The sequence below is a fragment of the Gymnodraco acuticeps genome, unplaced genomic scaffold (genome assembly GCF_902827175.1).
Source record: "Gymnodraco acuticeps unplaced genomic scaffold, fGymAcu1.1, whole genome shotgun sequence".
Taxonomy (NCBI): domain Eukaryota; kingdom Metazoa; phylum Chordata; class Actinopteri; order Perciformes; family Bathydraconidae; genus Gymnodraco; species Gymnodraco acuticeps.
This window is the reverse complement of record NW_022990778.1, coordinates 65,030-89,617: the sequence shown is the minus strand read 5'-3', so window position 1 is coordinate 89,617 and position 24,588 is coordinate 65,030. Positions and strand designations below refer to the sequence as shown.

The following is a 24,588-nucleotide window of genomic DNA, read 5'->3' as shown; positions in this document are numbered from 1 at the left end:
ATGACGACAGAACAGCTACAAAAGACGTCTCACACCGTGTCAGATTCTGGTTATTTTGGGGAGGTCGAGATAAATCATATTGTTTGGTGGATGCAGTTTGAACCAGAGTAGCAGCATGGAGGTCGGATCCTCACCAAAATAAAATAATAAGTGGTCCGAAAAAGGTTCATGACAAAAACAATACACATAGCCTTCCTCAGGCAGTGTGTTTGTACCGGGGACAGGAGACCCCCCCTTGATGAGAGACTGTAAGAAATGATCGGGGAATCCCCCCGGAGTGTTGTCATGACGACTGGATCTGAATTATTTGTTTGTATTTGGTGGTTTGTGTTCCAGCTGTCGATCAGCTGTGCGCAGCGTCTCCTCTGCAGCAACCCTATATCCACCAGTTAAAGGAAATACAACTAATGTGTTGTGTTATATTAGCTGTACAATTGACCACATATGGTGTTCTTAGTTTCCATACCTCCTGTGTTTTACGAGCGACTTATCAAGTCTTAGCAAACGGCATAAAACATGATTAAACATGATAGTATATAAAACCATGCTCGTATCTATAACCTATAGAAATGCAACACGGCGTCAGTTTAGACGTAATTCTGTCCTTCTGCTTACCGCATCATTTATGAGAAAACATTTCTTAACATGAGAACATAATCGAGGGGTGATCAATAACATGTCCGTATTTATTTATTTCTCCAAGTTGTGTTTTTGTGTGCACTGAGGAGTCTCAAACAGGCGTTTGTTTAATCATTTTAAGATTGGCTTTAATCAATGTTTGAAAATGAATTCTTCATATATGATAAATGAGAGGTAACATTTTGTTTATGGTATTATTTCCACATATCTCTCTCCATTCTTCCTTCTGCCAACGGTGTCGCAGTTTCTCGTCTCTACCGTTTTTGTGCTTAGTGCGTATGCATGGGTTAGAGTTTGCGTGGAGGACCGCACGTTTTCCCGTCAAGTTAGTATTTTATAAATCGCAAACATTGCGTAGAAACTGGCGTACGCCATTTTTTGAGCGTATATCGCTTTATAAATGAGGCCCCTGGCCATCATCATGGACATCAACATCCCCATCCCCGCCCAAAAGCAAAAACGCACAATAACCTACAGAAATCTCAAATCCATCTGACCTTCAGCAATCACTGCCTCCATTACCTGCAAGATGTCTGTCTCCCCCCCCCCCCCCCCCCCCACTTTCTGAAAACCCATCTGAACTTGTGGACTATTATAACAGCACCCTCTCCTTCTGTCTCAATGAACTGGCCCCCACCAAAACAAAAAATGCCTCTTTCATACACTCCGCCCCCTGGTATACCCGCCAAATGAAATCAAGGAAACGTCAACTTGATAAGAAAACCACACTAACAGTCCATCTTCAAATCTACAAAGACTATCTCCAGCAGTACAGTAATGCACTCAAAGCAGCCCGGTCTAATTACTACTCACAACTCATTCAGTCTGGCTCCAGCAACCCCAAGCGTCTGTTCTCCACCATCAGCAAACTTCTCAAACCCTGTGACAACGCCACCTCGTCCTTCACCACCGAACAGTGCAACTCCTTCCTCTCGTGTTTCCCCTCCTGTCTCCCCCCCTTCACCTCACAGCCCCTGTCCCACTTCTCCCCTGTGACCCCCATGCAACTGTCTGACTTCATGACTGGAATTAACTCCACCTGCACACTTGACCCAATGCCCTCCAAATTTGTTAAAGAGAGCCTCCCTGCCATCTCCCAACTCATCGCCACCATCATTAACTCCTCCCTCAGATCTGGATCAGTTCCCCCCTCTCTCAAACTCGCTGCTGTCACACCCGTTCTCAAAAGACCTGGACTCACACCTGACATCATGTCCAACTTCCAGCCCATCTCACATCTCCCCTTTCTGTCAAAAATACTTGAACGTGTCGTTGCCTCACAACTTAAAGCCCACCTCAGCTCCAATGATCTCTTTGAGCCATTTCAATCCGGTTTCTGATCAAAACACAGCACAGAAACAGCTCTTCTGAAAATCACAAACGACCTCCTCCTCTCCTCTGACTCCGGCAACCTTAACATCCTCATCCTCCTCGACCTCACCGCAGCATTCAACACCATCAACCACGCCATCCTGCTGTCCCTCCTCGAATCATCACTCAACCTCACCGACACTGCACTCTCCTGGCTGAAATCCTACCTCACCGACAGACATCAGTTTATCAACATCAACAACTGCACCTCCTCCACTGCTCCTCTGTCCCAAGGTGTCCCCCAGGGTTCGGTGCTTGGCCCCCTCCTCTTCATCCTCTACATGCTCCCCCTTGGCAAAATAATTTGTCGTCACAACCTTCATTTTCACTGCTACGCCGATGACATCCAACTTTATATCTCAACAAAAACCATCACCCCCACAGCACACTCCACTCTCACCAACTGTCTCTCAGAAATAAAAGCATGGATGCAAACAAACTATCTCCAACTGAACAGTGCCAAATCAGACATCATCATCATCGGCCCCCCATCCCGTACCAAAGCCATCCAGAATTTCAACTTCACCATTGACAGCCACACTATCTCCCCCCCCTCACATCCGCAACCTCGGAGTCATCTTCGACAGTCAGCTCAAATTCAACCACCACATCAATCACATCACCAGGACCGCCTTTTTCCACCTCAAAAACATTGCCCGTCTCCGCCCATCACTCTCCTCCTCTGCTGCTGAAACCCTGATTCATGCATTCATCACTTCACGACTCGACTACTGCAATAGCATCCTCTACGCGGCATACCATCCAACCTCCTCAATAAACTCCAACATATCCAGAACTCTGCTGCCCGCCTCCTCACCCACACCCGCTCCCGAGACCACATCACTCCCGTCCTCCAGAACCTCCACTGGCTCCCCGTCCGTCAAAGAATCGACTTCAAAGTCCTCCTCATTACTCACAAAGCCCTCAACAATCAGGCCCCCCCCCTACCTCACAGACCTGCTGCACCACCACACCCCTTCCCGCTGCCTCCGCTCATCAGAAGCCAACCTCCTATCCATCCCCACCCGCACCAATCACCGGACCTGGGGGGGCAGAGCCTTCTCCGTCGCTGCCCCCTCCCTCTGAACTCACTCCCCCAACCCATCAGAGACTGCACTGACCTCACCACCTTCAAAAAACTCACCTCTTCAATCTGGCTTTTAATGTGTGATTGTTTTTGTATTATTTGACTTTAACTTTAACTATATATTTATTTGTTGTTCCTTTATTTTATTTTCCCTTCACTATATCTGTAAAGCGTCTTTGAGCACCTGTAAAAGCGCTAACAAAATAAATCTATTATTATTATTATTATTACTGCTTTGTCTTGTGGTGGCTGTACTCTTCCAGCCGCCTCCCTTGTGATTGTTTTCCCTTTCCCTGTCTGTGTCTGTGTGGGCGTGGTGGCTGTCACTCCTGGCTCCCGGCTCAAACCTCCACCTGCTGCAATCAGCTGTGCACCCTCCCCTACTACACACCTGATTCCCATCAGCATTTACAAATGCCATATCAGCGGAGGCTCCACAACCTGTCAGCGCCAGATCGTTGTTTAACCCACAGTGGTAAAACTCTCAGCCTTCTTAGCCTTAGCATTATTAGCTATTTTCCTCAACACAGTATATTCTTCTTACGTGTTCTTCTTGTGCTCCAGGATCACTCTCCGGCCCCCGTGCTGTCATCACCAGCCGCCACCAGTCGTCATTTCCAGCCGGATTATTCTCTACGCTCCACCTCAAAATAAACCTTTTTTCCAACACTCTGCCTTGTCCTGCGTTTGGGTCCTCTCGGATAACGTAACATGTCTTTATGCTGCTACTGCCACTACTAACCCTATTACTCATTTTCCTAGTTCTTCTTATACTTCTATAAATGCTGTAGCTACCCCAAATGGCTAGTGCTGCTTCTATAAGTACAAGTGATAGTATTGCCATTAGTACTCATACTGGATGGCTGTCAAGCAGTCATAGTACATTACCCTCTTATTGTTTCAGTTTTATGAAAGACATAACCTTCATGAACTCAGATGTATCATGTTATGTTATATGTGCTGTGAACACAGGATGTGTGTGTGTGTGTGTGTGTGTGTGTGTGGTGTGTGTGTGGTGTGTGTGTGTGTGTGTGTGTGTGTGTGTGTGTGTGTGTGTGTGTGTGTGTGTGTGTGTGTGTGTGTGTGTGTGTGTGTGTGTGTGTGTGTGTACCTGTCAGAGATCGTGTGACGGCGCTTTCGTACAGAGGGACTCCCTCTCCGGCGTTATTGAAAGCCTTCAGGGAGATGACATAGTGCGAGCTGGGCTCTGAGAGACAGAGAGAGAAGAAGAGAAGCACAAAGGGTTAAACATGACATCAGCAGATACTACACAGCACACCATCATCACAGGATTTAAGTCAGATCATTTCTAAATTCATCTTTCTTTTCAATTGTACTCCATTCTTAATACATAAGCAATGGATATATATTTGAATGTTTCGCCAATTAATTAATTAATTAGGGAACAATCGAAAGAAAGGTCAAAGGTTAACCAAAGCTTACTTTGTCTTCTTCCAGACGTCTGTAGTGTTGTCTATTATCCTGTTAACTATCATTGTATTCTTCCAAAATAGAAATGAAATGCCATTGCTTTTGCATCGTTGATAGCTCGACGACTAATTCTTCTTAAATGGAAGGATGAATCCCCACCCACCCATACTCACTGGATTAGAGATCTGTTGCAGTGTTTGCATCTGGAGAAAATCCGGTCCACTCTGAAGGGATCTACTGATAGATTTGATAAGGCCTGGCAGCCATTGATCACACACGTAGAGAAGTGCAAGCTGGACTTAACTCTTTAAAGAAGATTGTGTATAGATTTGAGTGTTGCTGAATCTGGGCTACCATTTCTAAAGGAATACGGTACGTTTTGTATATATTATGTTATAATGTTATATATTATGTTATATATATATGTTTTTATTTATTTAATTTGTGTGTCAACTGTGAGAACGTGTACATTTATCTCATTTACTTTATTTTCTTTATTTTTTATTTCATGCTGGGGTGGGGGCTATATTTGATCTGCTTTTTGGCAGTCTGGTTTAAATGTGCACTGTTGCATCGACAGTATGTATTTGACTGCTCAATGACATTCTATATGATTTTTCTTTGTAATGAACATTTTCAAAAATAAGGTGTTAAAAAAATAAAATAAATAAACTAACCTTAAAAAAAACCAAAAAAAAAAACAATCATTTTATTAAGATTTTCTTACCAAATATATTTGTTACTTTTTGGGAAAACTGATGGACATGACATGACTAAATCCTGGTAAATAGCAGTGGTTGAGTTTTAAAGGACACACTCATACTAATCATTTGAGTTTCTAATAGAGCATATCTCAGTGCTTTATTACTATTCCATTGTGTCATTACTTGGGAACAGAGAGTTGTTTCTTCCAGTTCCCCTTGGGGGGGGCGCCAACAATCGCAGGGGGTGCACCTGGCCTCAGATGATTTGAGGCCGAATATCATATTTAGACTTTCTTTTTTTCTTTACTTTTTTTTTTTTTTTTTTACATATAATTGTTACACAATACATGATTGTCGCTAAAGGCCTTGTCTCTACATTACAATAAAGTATAACAAATAATGTATTCATTAATTTTAATACAAATTCAAGTTAGTAGCTATTAAAGGCATAAAAAGACAGAAATGTATAATTCTTTCTTTAATATAAATGTTTCTTCTGCCCGTAAAGTGTCCAAACCGGGCTTGTCTGGATAAGCGCATTTTTAAAACACAGTCATTGTCATGCCGGTTTCAGTTGGATTCAGTTGCTCCAATCAGATCGGTCTCCTCCATTTTGTAGATTATTTACATCTTTTGAATCCACATAAACACATCGGCAAAATCCGGTTTACTTTGAGCAACAGTTTAATCCCTTTGTGAATTGTTTCCACTTGCGCCGTCCTTTAATTTCTTCATCGGGAATCCAAATGAATGAATCCTGAGTCCAATAACCATCAAAGTCACTCCAATAGTGCTCCTTAATTACGCTTTCATCCTCCTTTAACAAAATACTTCACATTCATCCAGTTTGTGACAGCAGTTGGAGCATTTTTGAGACTTTTAAACTTTAATTACCGCTGCCCCCCCCCCTTGTGTGTGTGTGTGGGGGGGGGGGGGGGCGCAACTTCCAACAGGAGTAATTTGGGGGGGCTCTTGGGAAAAAGGCTGGGAACCTCTGTCCCTGAGGACCCTCTGACTGAGACGTCTGAGCTGATGGTCATGCATCCTGATGATGCTGCATGTGTTCTTCATGTGGCATCAAACCCTCACATCGGTTAAACCAACACGGCTGCACTCCCCAGACGCCTCACACATGAATTATTAATCACCATGAATTATGAATGTCGTGTACATACGTGCACTTAATCCATGTGTGCAATGCATCGGCCACATTTTATTTTTTCATTACTCCATTATGAGACCTCAGATGGGACTTTTCATCTGCGTTTGAAAATCCCACCAATTCTTCACTGTCTCCTTTGGCATGCAGATTGCTTGTTGTGCTCACTGGGGAGGATGTTTTCTATTATTGGTCCTTTCATAATTAGATTTCCACCTCAAGCAGCTTTCTTATTACATTTCTTTAAATTATTGATGGTAATTAAATGGGAATTTCATTATCATAATGAATGACTTGAACAGGGAGGCGCTGAGTCAATAGTCTGCAGGATGTGCAGCTGGATCTCTGGGGGCAGCACATATGAAATATGTGGTGTTGATAAGTATACTGGATGTTTTTATTCATGGGATGAAATAAGTCGAAATCACGTCAAATAACCTATTCCTATTTCCCTGCATGTTCAACCACATGATACTGTTAGAACTGTTTAACTCGAGTGTGCACTTTGCAAAGTTTCCCTTAACTGTGACTATAATAAATGTATTATAACACATAACTGTATTAGGTTAGTTTAAAGCAATGATATCAAGGGTTAGGGTTAGGTGCTTTCAACTAACCTAATAAAGTTATTTGAAATCTGTTGACATAATGCATTTAATTAAAGTCAACGTTACAGTTTTTTCAGAGTTGTTTGATGGAGCTAGGTAAGCAGTTCCCTCCACAAAGCTCTGTGTGAGGTCACAGTTTCTGTTTCCCCCCATCAGCTCCTCATCACCCCTCACCAAGGTTTTCGATGGAGTAGTATCTCTGTTTGCTGTCCACTCGCACCGTCTCGGCATAGGGACTTCCCACTCCGTAGCCGATGATGTAACCTCGAACCAGGATGTTTGGGCTGAGGGGGGGGGGTCCAGGACATGATGATGCTGTTTGGCAGCGGCCTGACGTGCAGAGAGCTGGGCTGGTCGGGCACTTGACTCTCTGCAAAAACACCAAGAGTGAAACGTCACTCCAAAGAAGTAGACCTCCACCTCCAGTTGTTAGCAGCAGCACTAGCAGGTAGAGCAACCGTGGCTAACAGATGCTAACCCTCTTAGCTGCGTATTAAACCCTAATAAGCCCTGACACTTTGCGTTAGTTTTCTCAGCATCAGATTGGATCAGATTAGCGTGCTCTTAGTCCTCCGGGGAGACGCTTCATTTCCCTTTATTGAGTGATAATCCATTGATATGAGATTGAGTCTCCCTCGGAAACAAAGTTAGCATGGATGTGTTTGTTTCTTATCTCAGCTGTGTCCTGCTAACCAGGACCGTCTGCTTCTGACACTTAGCCTGAGGTCAACTTTTCTAATTATTCAGCTCAAATTATTAAGAGACCAAACCCAAATCAGTGTTTTCTCTCTCTTTCTTACTTTCTGTCTTTCTGTCTTCATTGACAGCCCCTTGAGGCTCAAGTATAAGAAGGCGAGCTTCCAGAAGCTCCAGGTTGCTTATAATGACTGTTTGTGTATACTGCTTAGAAAACCAAGGTGGTGCAGTGCAAGTGAAATGTTCTGTAACGCACGAGTCAACACGTTCCATGCTCTCTTGAGAAATCTGATGTACAAATTCATCTGTCGATTGAATGTTTCTCATAACTCTGTCATTATGCTGCTTTCAAATCCGTGTCTCAGTGCTGTACGATGCCAGTCACCTCTGTGGAAACATTGGTACCACTGCCTTTTTTTATTTATATTTGAGTGTTGTATGTCTTGTAATAATGGACCAAGAGTCTCTTCAAATAAAGATGATGATGATGATGATGATGATTGACTTCATTTAGGAGAAAACATATTTTCCTGAGCAGACCTAGCAATTCCAGTAGTGTGTTGGTTTTGCTAGTATTTGTTTGTTTCTAATATTGTGTAACGGAATGGTTTTAAAGTAACTAAATGAAATGAATTACTGATTTATTATTGCAGAAAAATATAATTTATGGCAGTAGAGTTTCCAATACATCTTTATCTGAAAACGTATCAGACGTTTATTCTAAAAATCGAATTTAACCATGTTTATTAGGCATTTAAAATGAGATAAGAAACCTTGAATGCAATTATGAATACATATTTTATAATATTCCATCTGTGTTTTTGTTGTGCGTAGACGGCTCTGCTGAGATTGTTCCCTAGTTTAGGTTTCATGTTATGTGCTTAGATAGGTTCCTGTTTTATTTTGATAGTCTTGTCTACCCTCATGTGTCTAAAGTACGTTTCCTACCTTGTCTGTTTTCCCACGGTTGTGATTGTCTAATTGTCTTCACCTGGTGTTGTCTGTCTAGTATATATAGTTCTCGTCTTCCCCTGTCTCGTTGCCAGATTGTCTTGTGTGTTCCAAGCCTTCCAGCGTAAGATCCTTTTGTCATTGTCCATAGAGTTATCGTCCATAGAGTTAGATTAGTGTATTAGTAGTTTTTGTTTTGTTGCTTTATGTATTCAGTGTGTTATGACCTGTCTACATTAAAACACTTTATTTTGATACTTTGTTTGTCTCTGCATCGTGCATTTGATTCCACGCCCTTGTACAGCCCTAACAGTTTTCTATACTGGCATTCATCATCTTTAGATAAAGGAGCCTCCGCTTATAGGTGCAGACAGAAGGAGTTATGTTATTGTAAAATATATTAATTAGTACTATACATTTTTTTAATAATTTCTTCATGTTTAAGAAAAGTGACAGTTTAGGGGCGTGTCTTATATCTTGTAGGTTAAATACATAGACTGTATATATAAAGGTTAAATAGCATACACGCAACTCAACAGCAGGCAATGTGGTCCTTTTTTACAACACAAAGCATTTATGAATAAAAGTGTTAAGTCTAAAAAATCTAAATGTTGTCTTTTGATCATACTGTACACAGAAAGGTACATGGAAATGCAATGCACTTAGTTCTCCTCTGCTGTCCCCCCTCCCCCGAGGCAGATCTCCCCTCCATCTATCCGTCTCATTCCTTAAGTGCTTAAATATTTATGTGTGTCGGGAGAGCGGAGGTATTTACATGCTGCTGTACAAATCACTCCTTTCTCTCTCTCTCTCACTCACTCACTCACTCTCACACACACACACACACACACACACACGCACACACACACACACATACACACAAACACACACACAGACACACACATACACACAGACACAAAACACACAGACACACACACACACATACACACACACACACAGACACACACATACACACACACACACACAGACACACACACACACACACACACACACACACACACACAGACACACACACAGACACACACAGACACACACACAGACACACACAGACACCACACACACACAGACACACACATACACACACACACAGACACACACATACACACACACACACATACACACAGACACAAACACACAGACACACACAGACACACAGACACACACAGACACACACACACACACACAGACACACACAAACACACAGCCACACACACATACACGCAGACACACACACAGATACACACATACAGACAGACACACACACACACACACACACACACACACACAGACACACATACACACAGACACACACAGACACACAACACATACACACAAACACACACAGACACACATACACAAAGACACACACACACACACATACCCACACACACAGACACACACACAAACACACATACATACACACACAGACACACATACACACACACACACACGCCACACACACACACGCACTTACCATCCAGGTCATTCTCCGGTGTCTCCGCATTGAACCAATCACTGGCCGGACCCGTTCCATTGGCCGTCATGGCTGCCACCTGGAAACTGTACTGGCTGCCTTTGTCCAGACCTGAGGGGTTGGGGGGGGGGGGGGGGGGGGGGATAATATACTGAGTCAATTTGAAACTGTCTTTTTTCCAAATGACCTCTGATTATATATATACAGTGTATACACTATTTATTTAACCCACGTGCAAATTGGATAGGTGTGTGATAAGACCTTACCAACCTGTGAGCAGTCAAAATGAATAATCTATATGTACGCAGCTAAATGTAGATTAACTTATCCTGTGGTCTTTTCAAGTTTTAAGTTCAAAAGCATTTCATTTGGTGAATGTCACTGAGTGACTTATTTAATACAAAGATTAGGACTCATCCTTGACTTGGGACTTGCTGGTTTCAGCTTCACTAGATCCTAGTGTGAACGGTTTAGTCACTTACAACATGCGTGATACTTGTAAAACCGTTTATACTTATTTTTCTCTAACTGTTAGTTAAACATCTTAAACTGTTAAGATGTGGATTTTTTTTTCAAATGCAGCAAAAAACAAAACAGACACAACTTGAGACAAATCCACCGTCTTACCCACCCACACACACATTTACATGCACATACTCAACATGCTGGTTCAGTACAGGAAGATTTTAAGAACCCTTGTCTTTTTTTTTGGTAGTTTTGTCAAAACTTTGAGACTCAGCATAAAAAACAAGGTTCTAGTTTCACAAATATATTTGAAATGATAAGTCTGGTAATATTCTAAATGTTTCGCATTCTAAAGTCTCACCTGTGAACAGGTACCAAAAGTTGTTTGGTTCGATGGCCTCTTGCTCTCCACGGCGACCGGTCTTTCTGTATTTGATCTTGTAGGCGGAGATGATGCCGTTCTGGGCGCTGCGGGGGGGCGGCTGCCATGACACCTTGATGCTCTGGAAGAGAATGAAGAGAGAAGACAATAATGAAACTAATGGAGCTGCAGAGCGTCCTCTGAGCTCGCAGACGGATTCTTGGGCAGAACTTAAAGGTCCCCACTCCCAATGCTGTGTTTGGAGTCAATGTGGTTTTGCAATTATTTTTATTTGTGTCATTGTGCATTTATTTCTGGTTGTTTTGCATCTTCAGAGACTCTGTAGTCTTTTGTTTCTCTTTTGGTCTCCAGCAGTTGTTTTGTTGTGTCTTGGACATATCTTTGGGTGGCTTAGGTTTTGCAATGCGCCGTGGGACAGTTATTCCTCCAGCATGTAGTTTGCTCACCTTACAGACATGTTGAGCCCCAACCACAATACAGTATAACTGTGAATACAATCTGTTGAATCTTCAGTTTATTATAGAGCAGGGGTGTCCAAACTACGGCCTGGGGGCCAAATGCGAATTGAATTGGCCCTCAGCAAATAAAAAAAGTATAATGGAATATGGCCCACAAATGAAACATTTGCTTGTCTTACTTCATAAATATACATGTAAAAATATATTACACAGTAGTATTCATGTGTTAATAAGCCCACTTTTCAAATATATTCAGTCAATTAAAGTTGGAAAAATGTTCGAACAAATCTTAGTTGATAAGAAAAAAGGCCCAATAACTTATTTACCTAACAAGCTTGAAATATACCCTTCATGTTTCCCCTTACACAATAAAACTGAGGCTTCTGTTTTGGGGGATGAGCTGCCAACAAAATAAATGTGATATAGACTGTTTTTTTCTTAAATCATTATCAAGTATCAAGCATCATTTACCTACAATTGATTAATTTTTGCAAACTTATAACTCAACTTATGAGGCAATATACTACTTGCCCTCTGTAAAAAAAGTGTGGACACCCCTGTTATAGAGCAACATTAGTACGGTCATGCATACATTCTGTGTGAGTGTGAACGTGACCCAGGATCAGCTGAGACACTCTTTGTTCAGGTGAGTCTGTGTGTTTCTGCTTCATTCACTCTAGTTAAAGGCTGTGGGAATTTTAATGTCACTGTCTGTGTGTGTTCGTGTGTTTGGGTGTGTGTGTTTGCATTGCATATGTGTCTATCTGTACATGTACAAGCACGTGTCTTTCTGTGTGTGTTGCATGCATTTTAATTGCTTTATTTGCATGTTAACAACCCACCTCTGACAAACACACACACACACGCACACACACACACACACACACACACACACAGCAGATGTTTGCTCGGCCCGCAGTGTGCTGTGTTCTGTGAGGCATCTGTCATCAACCATCCTGCTGATATACTCAGTACGACCCTGCATGCGTCCAACTGTTTGCATGTGTGTGTGTGTGTATCTCTGTGTGTGTGTGTGTGTGTGTGTGTGTGTGTGTGTGTGTGTGTGTGTGTGTGTGTGTGTGTGTGTGTGTGTGTGTGTGTGTGTGTGTGTGTGTGTGTGTGTGTGTGTTAGTAGGGCTGAACATTAATGAAGATTAATTAATTAGAAAAGTAGAAAATATATGTGATGGTTCTCTCTCTGTTGTCTCATCATGTGTCATTTGTGAGTTTTCTTTCTACTACTCCTACAAGTGCTACAGCGACTCACAGAATTAGAGCTTCATTCCACGTATTATAAAGCGACATCAGAGGACAATTAATCCTTTGTGGTTGGCGCTGTAACAAACATCAGGAGGTGTAGGAAATTGAATCATTCAATCTCGCCACAGCCGCCCATGAATGTATTCATAACAACTCTGCAGGTTTACTCATTTACAAGTTCTGCAGTCTACACTGTAGCATCAGGTGACATGTTTTTTATTCCCCAAAACACCAGTGGCGAACCGTCAGGGCCTTCAAGGTATTCAGAGAACACCCTGGAACACTCAGATAAAACAAACCACAAATCGATTTAATTATATAAATAAAATGTAATAAAATGAATAAATGAATAAATGAGAATGGTATCTGTGTTGTTGATCTGTAATATTACAGTGTTACGTTGATTTGTTTGTCCTTCTCGGACCATGCACTACGCATTTCAGTGGTTTTGTGTTAGAAAAGAAAGCAACCAATCAGATCTTGTCCTTCAACCAAGGTATTCTACATCCTTGATAGAATGCCCTGGCCGTTGCACTGAATGAGAGCATACGTTTGGACTGACAGTTTGATCAACCAATCATATATTGATTTGTAGCCAATGGGCGTGTTCTTTCAGAGTTTCCCTCGGTTCCAGGGTGCTCTAGAACCTCATTCACACCAACGCAACTCCAGTTCAAGCTCCGTGCTAGAGCGTTTTTACATTACATTACATTGCATTTAGCTGACGCTTTTATCCAAAGCGACTTACAATAAGTTCGTTCGTCCAACAAAATACAACTTGAAGAAAACAGAATCATAGAAGTACATCAGGTTTCATAGAGCAAAAACATTTCAAGTGCTACTCAACTGGCTTTAGAAAAGACAGTCCTTTATTAGTATAAAAGTGCTTCGTTAATAGTTCTATCGCTCGAAGTGGAGTCGAAAGAGATGAGTTTTCAGTTTGCGCCGGAAGATGTGCAAGCTATCTGCCGTCCTGATGTCAATGGGGAGCTCATTCCACCATCCTGGAGCCAGGACAGCAAACCCACGTGTTTTCGCCGTTGGGAACTTGGGTCCCCCTCGCAGCGAGGGCGCAGCGAGTCGTTTGGCTGATGCAGAGCGTAGGGCACGCACTGGGGTGTACGGTTTAACCATGTCCTGGATGTACGAAGGGCCAGATCCATTCGCAGCACGGTAAGCAAGTACCAGTGTCTTGAAGTGGATTCTAGCAATTACCGGAAGCCAGTGAAGGGAGCGTAGGAGCGGAGTAGTGTGGGAAAATTTAGGAAGGTTGAAGACCAGACGAGCTTCTGCATTCTGGATGAGCTGCAGAGGTCGGATGGCACATGCAGGTTTCCAGGTTCAGAACCAGTTCTTCGGTTTAGCTCTGGCTCTTTTCACACCGCCCAGAGTCCGACTGGTAATGCGTCATGACGTAACCGTTTGCGTGCCTGCTTCATAAAGCCAAACCGCGCGGATTAAATCAGTTGCATTAATTTCTTATGGCTCTATTTCTATCTGCAGCTTTTCCGGAGTCATTTCTGTGGTTTAGTTATATTCTTATAAAAAAGTGTACTCGTGTCAATAAAGTTTTTTTTAAAACACAACTGCTTCCTAGGTCGGTCTTATTTCTTAAGGTGGACTGAACCATGAGTGTGGAGTAACGTTGTATCTTTCATTTAAATGAACTGTAACCTTCACCCAGGTATGTAACAGCTGTTCTCAAATGAACACGTGAAGTAACGTTTAATATTTATAGTTGTATAGATTTATAATGAGAGGTGATCAACGTGAATGCTCAGGTTCCACCTTAACACGCAGACACGTTGCTTCACCATGAGCAGAAACCTTTATATATACAGTCTATGGCAGAAACACTGAAACTCTGAACCTCTTGTTAAGTTTCTCCATCGTTGTGTACAAACGCGGGCTTTTTGTTGTTGTTCAGGAGTTGATCTGTCTCTGCCCCCGCCTCGACGTAAGCGTGACGTATGCGGTGCTTGAAACGAACCGGATTCTGGAGCTAAGAGGCTGCTCCGCTGCGGTGTGAAGAGGAAAACCCGGTGCTTTTCAAGCTCCAACTCCGAACCGGCCCTGAAACACCGTTGGTGTGAATGAGGTAACTTTCGCTCTACCATCCACAAACACACAAGCCACACCCATCTCTCTCTCTCTTAAAGGGACAGCGATCTCATCTCACTCTGCATGATCCTAATATCATAACATGTGAGCTCTGGAGAATCACAGAACGGACGATCGTCCTTATTATTATGCCGTTTTAACCAATTATTTAAATGTGTTTGTTAAATTCGTAGGGATGTAACGATACCAAAAACTCACGGTACGATAATATCGCGATAACAAGTCCACGGTACGGTATTTATCGCGATATTGAATAATAAAGGGGGAAAAAAAATGTTTTCAATACACATTTTTTTTACTCGGAAAATGTTTCTTTATTACATAATAAATCTGATTTGTACAGCATTTTAGTAGGATAGCAGTATTTTAAAGTGTCAAAAACAAAGTGACAGTAACAGACTGGAACAAGAAAACCAGTGTTTTTGTACCTACTAGTACTACCAAACAAAGTAGGCATTTACTTTGTGCCACTGCATCTCACAAATAAACAAGGACATTTAATAATCAGACCCTGCAATAAAATAAATCAAGTTTGACTTTAGTTTTTCAAGTAACTCAACTCAAACTCACTGGTCACTCACACAGCATCATCAGACAGGTTTTTAGGAATATGAGAATGTCCACATTTCCAGGTATTTATAAACTGGGATGTTTGGGCATTTACAATATCCCCTGCTCTGGAAAAACCTCTCTCGCTTGGTACTGATGTTGCTGGGACAGCAGTGGTCGCGTTAACCGAATATTTTTTTTAACAATGACGGAAAAATCTGAAAGCAGTCTGTCATTTTGACAGATTAGAACAAACTCGGAACAGCGCCAACGTTTCCCCGCAGCGAGGCTCTGGTGTTATGCATGCCCTCCAAAAGGAAATGATATACTTTCCAAACCGTACTTTGCCGTACAGATCAATACATGTCTGGGAGGTTTTGTTTTACGCTGTGCGTGCTCCCGCAAGGTGCATCCACACACGGCATAACACCGCCCCCCCCCCCCCCGTTGACAGTTTACGAGCATGCCCTCTGTGAACTGTTCAGACCCGACGGGTAATAATGGATAATGACGGACATTTTACGATCCTGTCTGTCAAAATGACGGACAGCGAAAAAGTCTAACGCCACCTCAGTGGGACGGAGAGATATGCTTTGGCCATGGGTAACAGCAGTGGGTCAAACTGTGCATTATCTCTCCACCACTTCAAAAACAATACAGTTTTTGCCAAGAAGGTGAGGCTTATAGACAGGGCGAGATATAAATATACTGTTGGTAGCCTACTTGTCAATGTCTCTAGCTCTAGGTGTGTAAATGTAGCCCTAAATACGATGTCCTTTTGTGTTCTGTTGTTTTATGTTCATGTTGTAACCTACTTGCTGCCATGTTGGACAGGTCTCTCTTGAAAAAGAGATCGATGATCTCAATGGGACCACCTGGTTAAATAAAGGTTTAAAACAAAAAAAAGTGTTTTTTAAAAAAAAAAAAAAAAAAAAAAATCCCGGTAGATTTTGTCAGTCTCACGACGGTATTGGGACGTTTATTTACCGCGATACCGCGATATTTGGTATATCGTTACATCCCTATAAATTCGGCATCATGTAAGTTGCGCTGACAGGTCCACACACAGCTTCCCCATAGCGAGGCTACCCCGCCCTCCTGCTGATAGTTGACGAGCGTCAAGCTCCTCAACCCCCCCCCCGTTGATAATTCTCGATGGTTGGCACGCTGATAAAACCTTTTTTTAAAAATGGCACTTCATATCAAAAAGGTTGCCGACCCCTGAAATAGATGAATGCGACGAAGCAATTCCTGCCGTTTTATTGTTTTTAACGTTGAAATGAAAAGTGCAACAGGTGAAGATGAAGTTGTTGAGGAATTGTTGTGAGTACCCTTTTCAAGGCGACAATTCAGTGAAAAGACGGACATTATAACGTCGGGGGGGGGGGGGGGGGGGGGGGGGGGCGCGGGGGGTGTGTGTGTCTACAGAAGGTCCAGTTGTGATAGACACTAGGGCTGCACGATTTTGGGAAAAAATCTAATTGCGATTTTTCTCACAAATATTGCGATTGTGATTCGATTTGTGATATTTGTTTTTAAGCGACCCAACGGAAGTTTATTGTAAAATGCGGCCATATCTCCGGCTAGGAAGGTCGCATCAGCGTGCTCCTGTCTCCAGCACCCCGCAGCCCGAGCTACGAGTGAAATAACTAAACTTACATGAAACTTCCGTTGGGTTGCTTTAAAGTCAAGCTTCAGTTTGAGATTCACCCTGTAATAGAAGCATGTGATGGAGCATTACTAACCTGACTCAGATGGTTGGTTTCACCAAACCATCTAAAGCTCCATTGGAAGCCATTTGGAAAGGGCAGGCACTTTCAAAAATACTTGGCAGGTGATTGGATCAATCTGTCTATCACCTTCTATCATGGGCCACTTCTGATTGATTAACAATGGCTGGTACATGTGGAGCACAGCACTTCTGATTGGTTAACAATGGCTGGTACATGTGGAGCACAGCACTTCTGATTGGTGTCGATGACTGACACACAAGAACAAAAACAATTAAAAAAAAAAAAAATCGCAGGCGTTGCGATTTAATAATCGCATCATTTAATAATCGCATCATTTGATAATCGCATCATTTGATAATCGCATCATTTGATAATCGCATCATTTGATAATCGCATCATTTGAAATTGCGATTTAGATTCAAAATCGATTAATCGTTCAGCCCTAATAGACACGGTTCGCCACTGCAAAACACACACTACTGTTAACGAACATATTGTTGTCCACCTGGATGGGTACTTTTATAGTCATTTGTGTAATATTGATCTCTAATATGTTATGCATACCTTTTAATGAATATTTTGCCTCTTCACTTTTGCTGTAAATGTAAATGACCCCCTCTGTTGTTATTCTGATTCTGTAGTATATTTTGACTCCACCCCACATACACCACCTGCTGCCATCCATGGTCCTTTCATATGTGTTGTTGACAATATGAAAAACACATTACTAATGTACAACTCATTACTGCCATTAGCAGTCAGGGTATAATCCTTTAAATCAGGATTCAAACTGGTGGCTAATGGATTTGGGTCCAACTACAGCGTGATAAAAGATGGCTGCCATCCAATCAGAAGCCAGTACTTCTGTTGAGGTGGTACAGGTTTCACTAACAGCATGAATTTAAGTGGATTGTCATTATATAACAAACATGCACAGCTCAGAACCTGGCAGCCACTTACACATGTACACACACACACACACACACACACACACACACACACACACACACACACACACACACACACACACACACACACACACACACACACACACACACTCACACACACACACACACACACACACACACACACACACACACACCATCAGCTGTGGTATAAGTCATCAGGCCAACAAGCTGTTTAAATATTCAGCCAGTGTTGCTGTGACAGCGGCCGCAGAGGAATTCATTAACATTTAGCTGCACCTGTTCCCTCGCAGCTCCTCATCCTGCTAATTTATTACAGCAGACCTGATTACTGAGGAGGGGGGGCAGAAGGAGGGAGAGAAAAATAAAGGGATGAATTGAATAAATGTGTGTGTCGACCAAATTCCTCCATGCACTCTTCTCTCTCTCTGTGGTTGGCTGTCACAACACGCTACATTAACTAATTAGCCACTTTGACAGGACACAGTTTGATGTGAGGTCTCCATGGAAACAATACAGAAGTTAAATTAATGTTGGAACAACTCCCACAGAGACATAAAGAGGCATCCATGAAGGAGTACACAACCTCCAGCTCCTTAGTGTCAACATTTAGGGAGACTGAAGTGGACGCGTATTTTGGCGCATTTGAGCGCATTGCTGCAGCGCTGCGGTGGCCGGCTGAATCGTGGGCTCTCCTGGTGCAATGTAAAATTCACGGGAGAAGCAGTGGCTGCTCTTACTTTGGAAGAAAGTATTGATTATGACTTTGTTAAAACTGCCATCCTCAGAGTGTACGAACTCGTTCCCGAAGCTTACAGACAGAAATGTAGACACCTTAGGAAGGGTCCTAACCAAACTCATGTGGAGTAAAGGGGATGTTGTTTGCGAAGTGGATTTCTTCCTGTAAAGCCGCGGATTATACCGCTCTGAGGGAATTGATTATGTTGGAGGAATTCAAGAAATGTTTGCCTGACCGCATTGCTGAGTACTTGAATGAACAAAAAGTAAGTTCCCTCTCTGCTGCTGCTGTGTTAGCCGACGAATATACGTGCTGACACATACATCTGTGTTTACTGAGAGGTACGCCGTGTGTCCGCTGCACCATTCTCTGAGCCGTTAAATGTGTATAGAGCAGTGCTTCTCAAAGTGTGGTCCGCGGACCACTGGTGGTCCGTGAGCGCCCCCTAGTGGTCCGTGAGTATATTGGTAACATTTCACATTTGAAATTAACTAATCAATTTAAGTTTTCCGCACTCTCGCGGGAATATCTCCGCAATGAAGCAAGGTTACGTTTCACTTTCTTTTGCATGATATAGCCCAGCGCAACACCTTCATCACACATGTTGCCACTTGTTTGTACCATTTTCAGGCGATGTGTAATCTGTTCTAGAAAAACGATGTGGTTTTTGATATTTGTGGAGTTAGGTGGTCCGCGAGTGTTTTTGTATTGGTTAAGTGGTCCTTGGTATGCAAAAGTTTGAGAAACACTGGTATAGAGTAACAAGAGAGGCGAGGGAGTGCTTTTACTGTCACCAACCTGGACATGTCATCGCTCTGAAGGAACAGCGGCAGAATTGCTGTCCCCAGAATAGGTCCCCGCCAAAAGGCACACACACACGCGCACAGGCAAGTAAAGGTGACTCTGATGTCTCATTGTCTGAGCCTGCGTTTGTGCCGGTGCTTCCAGATAAAGCTGTGGCAGAGGAAAAGTCAGTAGAGGTGGATTCCCCTTCTCATGAGGATGTTGCGAGACCAGCGCAACATGCCGGCTCAGAAACGACTCCCGCCAGTCCGACTCTCTCGGTAATCCGAGAGAGTCTGCTAGGCTATCAGTTAGTCACCTTCGGTCTGTTGTTAGCCTTACGGTATCTTGAGATTTGTGTGGGATCTAGCTTTTGGGTAATTATTATGTGTATTTGTTACGATCCCTTCATGTTATGGACTCGCCTGTATCGGCACCGCCAGCGTCTCACGCAATGAGCTCTGATGGAGCGGGACTACCAAGTTAGATACCCGTCACATAAAAGGGCTCAGAGAGTGTGTTGGTCGATGTTTTGTCCAGGTTGGTTGGTGTTATCCGTGTGTATGTGTTTAGTTTCACAAAACCAGTGGGTTTGTGTCTTAAGGGGGGGAGTGTGACGGCTGTCGCCTCTCCGGTCCTTGTCATTCTGTTTTGCTGTATATGTATGTAAATGAGCTGTGTAGTTGCCCCAACGTCATTGGCTGCCATCTCCTGGTCCGCCTCCGAGGACACTGATTGGAGCACGCCGGGCTCGACGCACTCCAATCCCCAAGCCATTCCAGCGCACACCTGCCGGAGATGACGCTCCAAAGCCTGGGGACAGCAATCACTCTGGAGGCTCTGCTGCGATCAGACGCCTCACTCATTTTGCTCCGGTGTCGTGGACACGTTAGACTGCCAGAACTTGTGTGTTAGCGTGTGTATGTGTTTAGAGTAGCGTGGTATTTGTGTTTGGAGTAGTGTTTTCTATTTCCCCCTTTGTTAGCTGCATTTCCCTGCAGCCTCCTTCAATTATTCTTAGTGATCACAGCTGTGTGATTAGGCTCACCTTTAGAGTCCTCTTCCGTTATTTAGCAGTGTACCTGCGCCCTTTTGGCGCTTTTTGTTTGGCTTAGGCTATTTTTGTTCTCTTTTATTGTACACCTTTTGTTGTAAACCATTAAACCCTATTATGATTAATTACCAATTCCATTCTGGTTGCTTACCTCATCCCTAGTGAGATCGTAACAATGCCTTTGATAGTAAAATGGTGAATTGTATTTGTTTGGTTAAATGGGTTTCATTAGTAGCATTACATACAGATGCTGTGTACATGTATGAGTGTATGTATGAGACACAGACTAATTGAATTAATGTATGTATATCAGTTATGTGTACTAATGTATGCTTTATTTCTGTATTGTATTTCTAGTTTCACAATGAGAATCGTACAGTAAACATCAAGAAAAGCCAAAGCCTTGTGATTATTGGAGGATTCAAGTTGTTAGCTACCTGTCTAGCTTTGCACTGCAAGGGCAGAATAGTGCATTCATTTAATATTCCCGTATTATATTGGTTTTAATTTCTTACACTACTACGACTGCTACTACTGCTACTACTGTTACTGCTAATGTTACTACTGTTACTACGACTGCTACTACTACAACTGGTACTTGGCACCAGAGGTCGCGTTAACCGAATATTTTCCGTCTATGACGATTTCTTTTTAACAATTACGGAGAAATCTGAAAGCAGTCTGACATTTTGAAGGATTAGAGCAAACTCTGAACAGCGCCAAAGTTTCCCCGCAGCGAGGCTCTGGTGTTATGCCGTGTTATGCATGCCCTCCAAAAAGGAAATTATACCGTTTCCAAACCTAACTGTGCCGTACAAATCATTGAAATGTGAGTTTTGGCTTTACGCTGTGCGCGCTCCCGCGAGGTGCAGTGGGCATGCATAACACGGCGCTAACAGTTCACGCCCAGTGTGCGAAAAAGCACACGTCCCACCATCCGGGACGTGTTATTTACAATATCGGACAAGTAGATCTTTCAATTGACGTTTTTCGCCCTCATTTATTGACAAATTATTGATAAATTCAGTTTACAAAAGGAAGAACTAATTCGCAAATTGTCAGTGTCCGCCATTGTTCGTTTAGAAATGTTAGTTTCGGTTCTGCTTGTCGATTCCTAAGGAAATGCATCTCGCCGCTTTCTGTACTGTTAGACGGGGGTGGGGCGGGGCAGGACATTTAGCACAGTGGCAGGGTTGGGAAGCAAAACTATGAGATGTGACTTGTCAGACGTCACGGCGACATATCATAGGTGCGCTCAAAGTACGCGCTCATGTGGCGGCGGCGTAGCTTAGAAAGTGCTATCTTAGATACGCGTGTTTATAACGTACGTGTGTATATGCACGTGAATAACGTACGTGTGGATAAGCGTGTAAATAACGTACGTCTCGCCTCCGTTAGCATTGTATAGTATCTGGTACGGGGATTAATAATAGTTGTGTCTGGCAGCTCTCTCTCTGCTCGGGAACAGCTGATTGCTGCACATTGGGGCATAATAACCAAAAGCTGCTTTTCCATGTTTAGTGGTTATTCTCGGAACAGAGAGCAGACCCAACCCAGAAGACCTGAGACTCCTGGATGCTTCATAGTGATGGAGGAGGTCGTCTATATACCTCGGTCCTAAGCCATTTAGAGAATTAAAAACTAGCAGTAGTATTTTAAAATCAATTCTTTGGCAGACTGGAAGCCAGTGTAATGATCTCAGAACCGGACTGATGTGATCCACTTTTCTTGTGTCAGTGCCACTATTATGAGCCACTTTTCTTTCTATATTGTAGCCTGATGTGCACATTGACTGTCAACAAAACTGTTTCTCAGTCCAATGCTACAGTAAGTTATGGCGTGTTTCCACTGCAGCGGGTAGCTCGCTTTAAAAAGTGCCGAGCCGAGCGGGGCCCGTTTTTGGTTGCGTTTCCACTTGGCCTAGTTTTGGCCCGGGGCTACTTTTTCACCTTTTTTCTGGCCCGACTAAATCGTGGTTCTAGGGCCAGGAACAACCAGGCTGAGTCGGGCTGAGTATGCTAGAGAGAGAATTGCTGGCAAGGGGGCTACAACTACAACAAGATGAAAATATTTGACCGTGATTTAATTGTAATACACGTTTCAAAATGATGCCGAAGTAACAACATACTGATACCGGTTAGTCAAAACTATGAATTAATGCTTTGACAAGTCTGCAGACAGACGGCAGGCGAAAAACCCTTTTCAAATGCGTGTTTTCTAAATGGAGCTTGGCTAAGCTAACGTTATTTATGCTCCGACCGTCCACACTCACAACAACGGCCTATACAGACATAAATAAACCAGCGACTGTATTCGCCATGAAACAGGCAGTCTGTGGTTTGTACTTGTTTAACTTTTGTCTAGTTTCTGAACAGATATGAGGAGCTGTGAGCTCTGAGTGCTAAGAGCTAACAGCTGTGTTGTTTTTTGGGGCGCTCATTGAAGATGACGTCACCGCCTACACTGCGTTACTATAGTAACTACCCCAGTTCCTAAACTGTAATGGAAGCGCAGCATTAAAGTGAGCCGGGCCTAATAAGGCCTAACCAAACCGAGCGAGGCCGAGCGAGGCCTGCAGTGGAAACGCGCCATTAGTGATAGGCCCTGTGTGACTGGAGACTATAAGGTTACACAAAACCCAAACATGTCCTTAATGTTACTCAAGGCAAATATATGTAATATAACCGTTAGACTGCAGCTAACTGTGGGGCTACAAACCCCTCATACTGTGAGTGAATAACTTGATGGTTATGTTGTCAAAAGGGGAGACAATCATTATGGTATTAGGCCATGCAAATACAGGGTCAACTTAGGGATAAAATAAGTGTTGCATAATATATGTTCTTGAATAATGTTATTTCATAAGTAGTTGTTAATGTAATGATTACATTTTCTCCTTATTCAGTTCCACTATCAGAACATGCTGATGGTGATGGCCCTGAGGGAGAGATGCAGGCAGAGCTCAGTGGACAGAACTGGCACTTGAAACTGTTTCAATAGGCTATGACTGAAACTGAACAAAACCAAAGGAAATGTAATGACAACGGACACAACTCTTGTCTTCAGATGTATGCTTGAGTAAAGCAAAATGTAGCACAGTGACTATTTTGTCAACTAAACATCATAAAACAATACATATTTTAGTAAACGGGACATTATAATCTCTGCACATTAACTCTATATTTGCCTCTGCCATGGTGCCAAAATGAAACGAAATAAAATAAACAATATATAGGGGTTGCTTCTTCTATGAACTTCTACACTGAACAAACATATAAATGCAACACTTTTGTTTTTGCTCCCATTTTTCATGAGATGAACTCAAAGATCTAAAACATTTTCTTTATACACAAAATAACCATTTCTCTCAAATATTGTTCACAAATCTGAAAAACTCTGTGATAGTGAGCACTTCTCCTTTGCCGAGATAATCCATCCCACCTCACAGGTGTGGCATATCAAGATGCTGATTAGACAGCATGATTATTGCACAGGTGTGCCTTAGGCTGGCCACAATAAAAGGCCACTCTGAAACGTGCAGTTTTGCTTTATTGGGGGGGTCCTGGGGGGGGTCCGAAAACCAGTCAGTATCTGGTGTGACCACCATTTGCCTCACGCAGTGCAACACATCTCCTTCGCATAGAGTTGATCAGGTTGTTGATTGTGGCCTTTGGAATGTTGGTCCACTCCTCTTCAATGGCTGTGCCAAGTTGCTGGATATTGGCAGGAACTGGAACACGCTGCCGTATACGCCGATCCAGAGCATCCCAAACATGCTCAATGGGTGACATGTCCGGTGAGTATGCTGGCCATGCAAGAACTGGGATGTTTTCAGCCTCCAGGAATTGTGTACAGATCCTTGCAACATGGGGCCGTGCATTATCATGCTGCAACATGAGGTGATGGTCGTGGATGACTGGCACAACAATGGGCCTCAGGATCTCGTCACGGTATCTCTGTGCATTCACAATGCCATC

The 24,588-nt window shown here is 42.9% G+C and overlaps 1 protein-coding gene across 1 annotated transcript in view; it reads right to left on the bottom strand.

Annotated features, from left to right (window-relative positions):
- Positions 1 to 4,208: 4,208 nt before the first annotated feature.
- LOC117557027 (netrin receptor DCC-like) overlaps positions 4,209 to 24,588 on the bottom strand; it is a gene marked incomplete at its 5' end in the record, with an annotated part of 70,141 nt that continues 49,761 nt past the window's right edge. The window contains 4 exons of the mRNA XM_034232701.1: positions 4,209 to 4,304; positions 7,174 to 7,369; positions 10,142 to 10,252; positions 10,968 to 11,109. Of these exons, the coding sequence (XP_034088592.1) occupies position 4,304; positions 7,174 to 7,369; positions 10,142 to 10,252; positions 10,968 to 11,109 (450 nt within the window). The remainder of the gene's footprint in view (positions 4,305 to 7,173; positions 7,370 to 10,141; positions 10,253 to 10,967; positions 11,110 to 24,588) is intronic.